Consider the following 12,067-nt stretch of genomic DNA (forward strand, 5'->3'; position numbering starts at 1 on the left):
AAACTTGGCAATTTTAACATGTACGGACTTTAACTCCCACAATTCCTTGCTCAGCATGCTGGCTGAGGAATTGTGGGACTTAAAGTCAACACCTGTTAAAGTTGCCAAATTTGAAAAACACTGCATTACGTTGAACAAGGAATTGAACTAAATAATCTCCAAGGTTTTTTCCAAATCTAGGATTAGGGACTAGTTAGGATATGAAATGGATAGACAACATAAATTAAGTACGGTATCCACAATTTAAATTCATGGAAGTCTACCTCACAACCAACAAGGTTGCTAGTCCTTGTTGTGTCATGCATCCTACAAAGATTGTTAGAAACCAGAAGAGTTAACGAATTAGAATTTCAGAGGTTGTGGGTAGGGTGAGGATTTACCATAATGCACCACTTCTTGCTTGAATATGCAAAACTGTTGAGCTGCAGACAGTTTTTTTGTCATTTAAACCCAGAATCTAGTTTTCCTTTCTGCAGAATTCTATTATCTTTCATGTACAGGGCTTGGATGACATTATAATGCGAGGAAGTTTGATCATCAGCTAGGCTAAGCCGCAAAGGAACTGGGATGAATTATACTTCTAAATTCATAATAGGCTTTAAAAAATGTAGGAATCAAAATTTGCCCCCAAACGTTTTACATAACATAAGAGCTGCCCCACAAACATGCTGACAGAGCCACATATATTTGAAACATCTGCCCACAAAACCAAAACAAGTCAAAACAAAGTAGTTTAATCCAGAATTATTTTCTCCCTGATGAAGCCAATTCAGCGTCACATTTCTGAGTTTTCTTTTGGAATCAGATAAACACACACAAACACACACCATAAACACACATACTCCAAATAGATAGCAAGTTGCCCCAGGGGTGGGATTCAAACTTTTTAACAACCAGTTCTGTAGGCATGGCTTAGTTGGTGGGAGTGGTTTGGTGGTCATGTGACTGGGTGGACGTGGCTTAGTGGTCATGTTATTGGCTGGGCATGGCCAACTCAATATCACTCACATCGAGGCACGCATCTCCTCACCTGGCCTCTCAAGACTGTGGGGATGCTGCAACAGTCGTAAGTGTGAAAAATGGTCATAAGTCACTTTTTTCAGTGCCATTGTAACTTTAAATGGTCACTTCACACAAGCAAAGTACCAGCAAAGGAGGGGAAAAAAACTCCAGAGACGTTCCTGAGACAGGAAGTCTAGTCCTGCCAAGAATGTAATAAGGGTTAACGGAGAGGCAGTTTCTGTAAGCAACGTTTCCTTCCTGCCTTCCTTACAGGATTAGGCCAGTAATTTCTTCTAACAACCGGTTCTCCGAACTGCTTAGAATGTTAACAACCAGTTCTAGCGAATAGGTGCGAACTGGTAGAATCCCACCCCTGGGTTGCCCCTATTTGTCCTGATAAGTATGTAAAGAAATTTTCCAAAAGACAACAAAACACATACACACATGAACTAACCCCAAAAATCTCTTGTGCTTATTATGTGGTAGCATCTTCTGAGTTACTGGAGTTGCCAGTGGTGAGATGATCCAAATCCGTGCTGAAAAACATGAGCCCATATTTGTCTCTCTTTTTAACCAGCTATAGGAAAGCCTCAGGAAGAATAGCCCTTAAAGGCAATATCCTCTATACCCAAAAATTTGATATATATATTCAAGCAGAGAAATGTATTGGTAGCACTCAACGTATCACCACAACTGACTGGCCTCAAATCACCCAACAATCTTGAAACTGCATTGAAAGTAGCATCAAGGCTCTTGTTGCAACTCAAACCATACCCTCTGCATTGTGGCATTGCATGCATGTCCAAAGAGGGCAGAATTTGTGGTACAGTACTATAATTATTATTTTTAAGAAAGCAGGTGGAACTCTGGGCATCTGCAGAAGACAACCATAATAGAGAAAGTGATGGGGAAAGAGGAATAGGTCCCTCTTGGAGAAGAAACAGGACAAGTCTTCTTTATATCAGGATGCATTAGAAAGTTAATGCTGAAGAGTAACGATGCCAGCATCTAGATATTCTCGGATAACTTTGCCAAATGAATATTAGTCCTCTCATAGAGATAAATTGTCTCTAGTCTTCAAGTAGCATGAGATGGCAAGTCAGCCTGGAGAATGTATCTTCAGTGTCTTTCCTCTCAATAGTGTTCTCTTTTTGTTCTCATTGTTCTCACTGATGGCATTTCCTATTTCCATGGGTTCGACCTCTAGAGAATGCCGCTCCATTTTATTTCTTGTTTCAGAGTTCAAGAAAATGGGTAAATAGCCCTTGGCAGCAAGTAAAGCACAATCTGTAGGAGCTGAGAGCTGAGAATGGACCTCATGAAGCTAGGTGGACTTTAGCAATTGTCCATTAGTCTCAACTGCCTGACAAGGGAACTATAACAGCAAATACGCTATATAAGAGGAAGCATCAGTTGTCCTTATTTATGGGTTTGGAAGTCCTCCTCACAGTCACTTATGCTTCCTGACTGGATTTCTGAAATGTGTGTTGCATGGCATTGTTCTTGAAGACCATCCAGAAGCTGCAACTGATCCAGAATATATAACAATATGTGTAGAAATAGTACACTTTGGTACAGCTAGGTAACAACACTACTCTCTGAACTGCACTGGCTCCTAATAGGATTTCAAAGGCAACTCGAGTTTCTGGTTATCATTTATAAACCACTATACGAGTGGGAAGAGGACAACAGAAAAGCACTATACTTGTTATTCAGTCACTAAGTCCTTTCTTTGCGATCCCATGGACCACGGCATGCCTATCCTCCACTGCCTCCCAGAGTTTGCCCAAATTCACGTTCATTGCGTCGATGATGCTATCTAACCATCTCATCCTCTGCTGTCCCCTTTTTTACTTTCAATAAAGCACTGTAGTAATGCTTCCCCAAAAAATCCATATGGGCTATCAGGAGCAACCAAGCAGCAACAAGAGTAAGGAGAAAGGAAGAGTTATAGTCTCTCTTCTTCTAGTTCATGTGGACTAATAAGGAGAGAAAGCAACTGAATGGTGGAAAGGCCCACACAGTAGTATTCAGTAGACAGATCTACTAGAAAATCTGGAAATGACCACTCTTTCATTATTAGAGATCCCCAGAGTCTCCAAGCACACAATCTCACACACTCAACTTCTTGAATCGGAGCTTCAAACTGAGGTTGAAGCTGTTCATATTGGAAGTGCACGTATGCTTCTTCTCGTTGGTTAAATTGGATGCCAGTACCAAGATGGCAAAAGACAATGCCCTCTTTAAAAATATAACACATGCCGTTTTCCTTTTCCCACACCACTTGAGAGGTACTCACTGTTGCTCGGCTTTGGCTCTGTCGCTTAGGAAGAAGAGGGCCGTGGCCAGGAAAAACATCCCCCCAAGGACCACAACAAAAGGGCACAGCATCAGCGCATAGCCTAAACTGAGGAATTCCCAGAGTGGAGATTCCTTTGTGCTCTGCCGTATCACATCGGAGATCTAGAAGGGAAAAGTAGGGGGTGGAGGGGTGGAAAGAGAAGGAACAGACAGAGATAAGCCTATTTATGGACTTTTTCTTTGTCACCAACATAGTTTATTTGAAACGGGATGGGGGAAACCAACTGCTTCCTTGCCAAGATTTGCAAGATTTGCTCAATTTTGCACAGAAAAACAAATCCTGACATTCTTACAGTAAACTGGATGGCTCCTCCCATGACCGTTAGGCAATCTATTAATTTCCCATTGTTATGTTTTTTCTCTTCTTGTTGACATGTCTCTCCAGAAGTGGCTGTAACCCCCATACTAGATCCTCCAGGGATAAGAGGATGGTGGGAACGTTTGTTCAGAGACAAACCACCCATTTTTCCCAGGTGCAAAAATTCCAGTTGCCCACTTTGCCACCTTCTGTTAAAAAAATCTGAAGAGAGTGTAATGGTTCAATGGTTAAAGGCATTGAGCTTGTCATCTGGAAAGCAGAAAACCCAAGTTCCAGATCTGATGGGGTGAGCTCCCGTTCTTTGCCTCAGCTCCTGCCCACCTGGCAGATCGAAAGCATGCAAGTGCGAGTAGATTAATAGATACCACTTTGGTGGGAAGTTAACAGCTTTCCATGTGTTTTTGGCATATTGCCATGCTGGCCACATGATCATGGAAAATATATTTGGACAATGCTGGTTGCCTCGGCCAATAAACGGAAATGATCACTGAGCCCTAGAGTCGGACATGACTGGACAGGGAAAGCTTTACCTTTTACTTTATTAAAGGCTCTATCAACCAAGGGAGACTTCTCCACTAGAAACTTGGTAGAGCTGACATTTACAGTGTTAAAGGAATCTATTACCTGTATCAGGCACTTTCCTAGGGTCAACATACCCATCTAAGGCCCAACTCAAATTCATTTACTGGGCAATCCCTTTGTTCACCAAGCCTTCATTTAGAACTGGGGTGAAGTCATGGGGGAGCACCCATTTTGCTTCAGATTCTAACTAGGCAAACTCCAGATAGAGTTGGGAAAATCCCAGATCATAAAAGACAATCTGGGCTAGATGGCTAAATACTGTCAGGCAACAAGCATATATTTATCTTAATGATTGGAGGAACCAAGGGAAACAATATGCTCTGTGGCCCCAAGTTAGCACCACATTTGGCATGTGGGCGTATGCATGTGTTTGTGTTTTAGAACTACCCTGAGCAATAGAGTGAACCAAAACTAGGGTGCTTAACATAGAGGAGCCTTATAAGTAAATAGCTTCCTCTTGAAGTGCAAAGTAGGGACCTCAGTTCTACCACTTCAAAACTCTTCTACCTCATTTCCCTAATGCAGAAGACAAAACCTTATCTGTGTTAGAAAGATTATGTTAAAAAATACCCTATCCATCCCTTATCACTTTGGGGAGGTTTTCTAATTACCTGAAAATTTTGTCTGGGTTAGCACCATGATTTGGAACACGCCAAAATATGTCTGTAACATCAAGAATTGTGAGGACAATAGGAGAAGAAACGAGTATGTAGGAAACTGCAAAATAAATTATTTTAAATTCAAAATCACCATAGAAATCAGAAAGGTATCTTAAACTGTGGATCTGAAGAAGCAGAAAATTGTGTTGCACCAAAAACACTTCGTTCCTTTGCCTCCTTCTGGTTTCATTAATTGTACTTTATTTTCTTCTTTTGTAGATGTGTGGTTAGGTTCATTGAACACAACTTCAGATAAAAAGTAACCTTGAAGTAAGAGTGGTGGCAAACAATTCTATGATAATAAAGGCCTAGAAGATTTATTCACACCACACGCTATGCTAGGTTAGAGTTACTTGGCTAAAGATTTTTTTTGGGGGGTGGGGGGTGGGGTTATGTAAAACCTGACTATTGGCTTAGATTATATCCCGAATGTTTTGTATGAATCCAGAACATGGATTTGTTGAATTGGCCAGATTAAGAGCATTAAATGCAATCACAAAGCTAGGGAGAATTGCCATCCTCAGAACAAGAACCCAGCTATTCCTCAGGTGTGCCAAGACTATACTTACAAATCCAACCAGGTAGGGACTTCCAGCATCTCCCAAAAGATGCGAGGTGAAGCTCTGCAAAGCTACAGCTGTTGCACGGCGTGTAGGAATAACCACATACTGAAATGGGATGGGAGAAGGCAGGGAGAGAGATAAAAAGATTAAGACATCATAGCATTTCTCATTTTGAACAATTTTTCTTTTAGCAATGGCAATAGCAAAAGTATTTTGATTTATATACCTTCCTATAGTTCTTGACAGCACTTTCTGGACAGTTTACAATTTCAGCATTATTTGCATATTGCCCCCCCAGCAATCTGGGTCCTCATTTTACCAAACTCGGAAGGATAGAAGGCTGAATCAACCCTGAGCCCCGTCAGGATCGAAGTCCTGACTGTGGGCAGAGTTTGCCTACAATACTGCAGTTAACCACTGCACCACCAGGGCTCCTTCTCCCACCCAACCGTATCCAGGTAGGAACTATCATACCATGAACATCAGCCACTTTGGTGCAGTGGTTAAGGCAGTAGGCTAGAAAAGGAGAGACCAGGAGTTCTAGTCCTGACTTAGGGACTGAAGCCAGCTGGGTGATTTTTGGTCAATCGCTCTTTCTCAGCCATGGGAAGAAGGCAATGGCAACCATCCACCTGAAAAGGCAGCTAAGAACTCTGGAGGGACTTGTCCAGGGAATCATTAGAAGTGACAGTGACTTGAATGAATACACACACACATATGAGCTATGCTATTGGATGTTCTGTCTGCAGAGGGCGGATATAGTACTCCAACGTAACTGGAGAGCAACTGATCAGAAGAAGGCTCAGTTAGATCCTTTTTAATCTGGAACTAAGCTGCAGCCCGATTCAGGGCTCCTGAACTGCATGAATTAGGTGCAAATCAGGAGATACATAAGCCACATTGGTTGTTTTATTCAACTGAGAGTAGCTGATCGTAGGGTTGAAGAAACATTTAGTGAAAAAAATAGTTCCTCCCCATGTTTGCAGATGTAGTCAGTTACAAAAGTAGACTGGCATTTTGAATAATAAAATAAAGCTGAAACCAATTTTTTACTATGGGAGTTGTCCAGATTTTGCTGCCCAAAGGACAGATACGGTTGTTTGGCCAAACATACATCCCTAAGTAGAGGCCTGCAGAAAGCTCTGGTTTCCCGGTGATGTCCTCTTCCCACCACAAAGAACAAGCAAGACTATTCATAGCCCTGCAGAAGGCATCTCTAAACCATTGTTGTTTTAATGCCCACATCCTATGGAAACGGCCAGCGGCAAAGGCCATTTAAGAAGAATACCCATAAATTTTAGGACCAAAATCAAAATCCAGAGGAATCAGAAGGGAAGGCAGCCAAGAGGTCCCCAGCAGTAGTATGGTGACCTGCTTCTTTCTGCTAATGTCCCATGGATGAAATTCAACTTCTACAGCCTTGGGATTTTATGGTAGTCTTCAATTCCAGATACTAACCAGGTCTGACTCTGCTTAGCTTTTTTTTTTTTAGAACAGTCAAGATTGGCTACATGCTACCACTTGCTGTGATGTCTCCCTGTTACATCTACACAATATGAAATATATAAGCTGGATCTCCTGTTTTAATGGTGGGTAAAACTATGCCTTTATTGGGAAAATCTATAATTAGACGTGAGAGATGAGAGATGGTCTCTAGAAAGCTGGAAAATGGAATCTCTATCAAGGTTTAAAGAAGGAGACGGCTCTCCAAATGAAGAAACATAATGTGTTGTGTGTGTATCATGTGGAGAAAGAGCAAGAACTTGAGGAAGTGAGGGTGAAGAGTGACAAAACAATAAGACCAAAATGGAAGTTATTTAAAACGCAAGTTTCTTCCTTTGATGAGAAACACTGCGATTGTCAGCCTGCAGGAGAAAATTAGCCATACTAGCTAAGGTGGATGAGACAGAGGTTGCATTTAACCAGGCCAGTTAAAGTCCTAGCAGCTGCATTTGCCTAGCAACTAAATTTGATTACTTTTATTTAGATTAGTCTTCAATCTAGTTTGTAAATGAATTACTAAATTAGTAGACCAGCAATATACTGTGGACATAATATATTTAGATTTCAGCAAGGCATTTGACAAAGTAGACCACAACCTACTTCTTAGGAAGCTAGAAAAAAGTGGAATAGACAGCACCACCACTAGATGGACTCGCAACTGGCTGGCAAACTGTACTCAATGAGTAGTCCTTAATGGGTCTAAGTCTACATGGAGGGAAGTAAGCAGTGGGGTGCTACAAGGTTCTGTCTTAGGCCCAGTACTTTTCAATATCTTCATTAACGACTTAGATGAGGGAATAGAAGGGGAACTTACCAAATTTGCAAATGATACTAAGCTGGCAGGAATAGCTAACACCCAAGAAGATGGATCTTGACAGACTAGAACACTGGGTCATATCTAACAAAATGAAATTCAATGTAGAGAAAAGTAAAGTCCTACACTTAGGCAAGAAAAACCAAAAGTACACGTATAGCCTGGGTGAAACCAGGCTCAATAGCAGTAACTGTGAGAGGGATCTTGGAGTCTTAGTGGACAACCAGCTAAATATGAGCCAGCAGTGTGCAGCAGCAGCCAAAAAAGCTAACGCAATCCTAAATTGTATTAACAGAGGGATACAGTCAAGATCAAGGGAAGTACTAATACCACTCTATAAAGCCTTAGTAAGACCACACCTAGAGTACTGCATCCAGTTTTGGTCACCACATTATAAAAAAGATGTTGAGACTCTAGAAAAAGTACAGAGAAGAGCAACCAGGATGATTAGGGGACTGAAGGCTAAAGCATACAACGAACGGTTGCAGGAACTGGGCTTGGCTAGTCTAGTAAAGAGAAGGACCAGAGGAGACATGATAGCAATCTTCCAATATTTGAGGGGCTGCCACAGAGAGGAAGGGGTCAAGCTATTTTCTAAAGCGCCTGTAGGCCAGACAAGAAATAATGGATGGAAACTGAACAAGGAGAGATTTAACCTGGAAATAAGGAGAAATTTTCTGACAGTGAGAACAATCAACAAACGGAACAGCTTGCCCTCGGAAGTTGTGGGAGCGCCATCACTTGAGACTTTCAAGAAGAGATTGGACTGCCACTTGTCAGAAATGGTGTAGAGTCTCCCGCTTGGGCGGGAGGGTTGGACTAGATGACCTACAAGGTCCCTTCCAACTCTGATTATCTGTTAAATCTGAAGGAAATGCATTAATACTGTATAATAAGTTAGGCACATACCAGTAGTCCAAGCTTAGTGTTTGAGTCCAAGAACAGTTGCCTGATTGCACATAGCCCTATACCAATAAATAAAATGCAAGCTACACATCCGTATCAACTTACCATAAGTATGTCAGCTGTGATGGCCCAGTTTGAAAACAAAAGTGTCTCTCCAATAAAAATGCAGACCTGTGGTTGAAATATTAGACATATACAATTTACTCATGCAAGTTTGAGAAATATCCCACAATTTGGTGGTTCTGTTTTAAAGACAGTATCCCAATGTAACTGAATGCATGGCAATTTACTGTTAACATTCACTGAACCTTATCAGGAGGAGACAAGAAGAAAAGAGTTTTATTTATTTATTTATTTATCACCAGGAAAAAATTATAAAAGAAATACTTATAAAATGTTTGCAGTTTTATAAGGTTTGTGAGCTTATATTTTTATTTGTTTATAAGGAGGAAGTTTGGAAACTGGTAAAAATTCTGTATATTTCAAAAAAGATAGAGGTCAACCATGGTGAGAAGTGTATTTATAGCAGGAGCAGGGAACTTCCAGATGTCACTGAACATGGCTTATGGCTGGGATAAAGGGAGCTAGAATCCAACATCATTTGCAACACCATATGTTCTGCCTGATTTGTAGTATTTATATACTTCCTTAAATTCTCAATGTAGCTAACAATAATTCTACTAGTATAAACATGGACATAAATACAAACATAAGCTGCAGAGCATGCTGTAAAAATGGGATTTGTAAAAAAAGAACTCCATCAAGTACTGAAAGGGAATCTGCCTTGATGGAGAGGAAGTTAAACATATAGGGTGATTACATAAAAGGGGGACTCTGGTTGCAGCTAAAGGTATGCCAAACATTTCAATTTTAAATTGTCTTAAATTGTCCAGAAATGCAAAGTGGTGATTTTGAATGCCCTAGAAGCACTTGGAGCCCTTGAAATAGCTTTGTTTTACGTCATTTCTAATAGTTTTTGTGTTTATGCATGCTTCCAAAAACTATTCGGAGGTGTTAATTTTGTTACCAGCAGGGCCATTTTGACTACAAAAAGATCAGCGTTCAAAGAACTGCATTCATAACGTATAAAGGGAACTTAATACATTGGAATAGAATCAAGCTCAGCAGTTAGTATATTAAAGCACTGGCTAAGGTCCATTTTCAAGTAGGGAGACTCCAGGCAAACGTTCCATATCCTTGGTACTCAACTGCTCTGAAATTAATTGAATCTGGTACTTAACATATTTTGATGTGAAAATTTTGTCCCGGTACTCATCATTTGTTTGGTGCTCAACACACAAGCTAAAACTTATCAGTGTTGGGTGCCTTGTGACATACTACATTATTCCTTATGGTAAAAAATTGTTTGGTATTTATTATTTTTGGTACTCATCATGCCTCCCTTAACCAATTAACAATAAGTACCAAGGTACCGCTGTATTTGGCACTGTCCTTTATTCTCCCCTTTGCTTTAACTCTCTTTGAGATTTAAAAGCAGAGGAGATGAAACTGAGTGTTCTATAGGAATTCTGAATTCATACTTCCTGAGATTTAAAATGCCGAGAAGGCAATAGATTGACTGCTCCTGAAAACCAGGAAGCATCATCCTCTACTCTTTCTTCTTCTAGGTCAGGGGTGTCAAACTCGATTTCATTGACGGCCGCATCAGGGTTGTGTTTGACCTCAGGGGAGGCCAGGGCGTGGCCAGGTTGGGTGTGCCCAGCTTGACATCACTCATGTCAGGGGTGCCTGTGGTGGCCCAAGCGCTCTGCCAGCGAAAACAGGTTCCTGAGCTCCGTTTTCAGCTGGAAGACCCTCAGGCAGCGAAAACAAATACACAGCCCTCTTGAGTCCATTTTCATTAGCAGAGGCACCGCAGGCCAGTCCGTGGTTGTTTCCAGGGCACCTCGTGGGCCAAATCTAAGCACCTCACAGGCTGGATCCAGCCCGCGGGCCTTGAGTTTTACACTCCTGTTCCAGGTTGTAGTCAGAAGAAATGTATGAATAAGAAGTTGCAATGCAAAAAAACAAAAGTGGTTAAGGCCTGGAAAAATATATATTTATTTCTTCCCCATTCTTTCCTAATCTTCCCCAAATCAATTACTTGGTAAAAGCGTTTGCAGCATCTTGCAGTCATGTGACTGCATTTCACGACGGTTTTGCCAAAAACTGGCTTTTACTTCCAGTTTTGGCAAAACTGTGCCCTAGTGAATTATGGGTGTGACCATGGCCTTTGCTTAACAATTGCGTTTTACAATTGCTGTGTTCACTTAATGGCCACCACAAACAACATTGTATAAATGGGTCAGTCACATGACGGATCCATTTCCCGACCACTAGGACTTACAACCATAATGGATAGGCTCCATCACAGCTATAACTCGAGGATTATCTGTAAATAGATAAATAAAGGAAGAGATATCCAACTCTGGCCTCCCCTTTTCCAGACTGACCACTTACATAGGCTCCTATAATGCTGTTCTTGGCTGCCACAAAAATCAAGCAGGTAAAGATGGCTGATCCCAGCATCCCGACAGCGCAAACCAGGGGATCTGCTCTTTGTGTTTTCACGCGGCACCACTTGGTAGCTCCAGCCCCAGTGATCACGCCCAGAAATCCCGTGAAGCAGGTGATGGCTCCAAAGATCAAGCTAAGGACACAGAATGGTTCCAGAAATAAAAACCTTTTCTCATTTAGGTGCACTTATTTTTATACACAAGGCAATAGGTGAGAGGCAGCGGGGAGGGTGGAATTAGCAAGGCAAGGCTATGAATAAGAGGTGCTACATGGAAATTTATTTTATTTTTATTTTATTTGTTTGTCAAACATGTACAAGATAACAAGTATAGGTATGAATATAAACATGAACAAAGGAAGTAAATACAGATAAATGGGGACAGTAAGACAGTAAGACAAATTGATGAACTAAACCCCTGAAAAAGAATTCAGAAAACAAAAAAATGTAAGGTTTGGAGAGCTTCATGTTTCATAGGAATTCTAGGTTCTTTCATAACTCAGATCTGAGTTTTTTGACAATAAATGGAAAATTAAAAATATTTGCATTAAGAATGTTTATTTAAAACTTACGGTATCTCTGGACAAGCTATTTTTTGCCACACCATGCCTACATTCAACTGTTCTGAAATCACTCAACTTTCATTTCTCTTATCATTAAACTAAATACAAATCTCTACCTCTCATGGTAGTTGTGACAATTAAGATAGCAAAGGAGGCAAAAGTACAGAGGAAAAAACTTAAAAATGTACATAAAACCACTGTTCGTCAACTGAGGTAATATAATCAGATAGAATTTAAGATGAAATGTCCTGCATTTATTTTCCTCTCAGAAATCAAATGC

General features: G+C 40.8%; 1 protein-coding gene across 1 annotated transcript in view; it reads right to left on the reverse strand.

Moving 5' to 3' along the window:
- Window positions 1-1,469: 1,469 nt before the first annotated feature.
- SPNS2 (SPNS lysolipid transporter 2, sphingosine-1-phosphate) overlaps window positions 1,470-12,067 on the reverse strand; it is a 128,569-nt gene continuing 117,971 nt past the window's right edge. The window contains 5 exon segments of the mRNA XM_087945101.1: window positions 1,470-1,538; window positions 3,302-3,465; window positions 5,493-5,591; window positions 8,815-8,880; window positions 11,170-11,359. Of these exon segments, the coding sequence (XP_087801227.1) occupies window positions 1,478-1,538; window positions 3,302-3,465; window positions 5,493-5,591; window positions 8,815-8,880; window positions 11,170-11,359 (580 nt within the window). The 3' untranslated portion in view covers window positions 1,470-1,477.

Source organism: Notechis scutatus, chromosome 1 (assembly GCF_049901735.1).
Source record: "Notechis scutatus isolate UNSWTSFEM ecotype Mainland chromosome 1, rNotScu1.2, whole genome shotgun sequence".
NCBI classification, from domain to species: Eukaryota; Metazoa; Chordata; class Lepidosauria; order Squamata; family Elapidae; genus Notechis; species Notechis scutatus.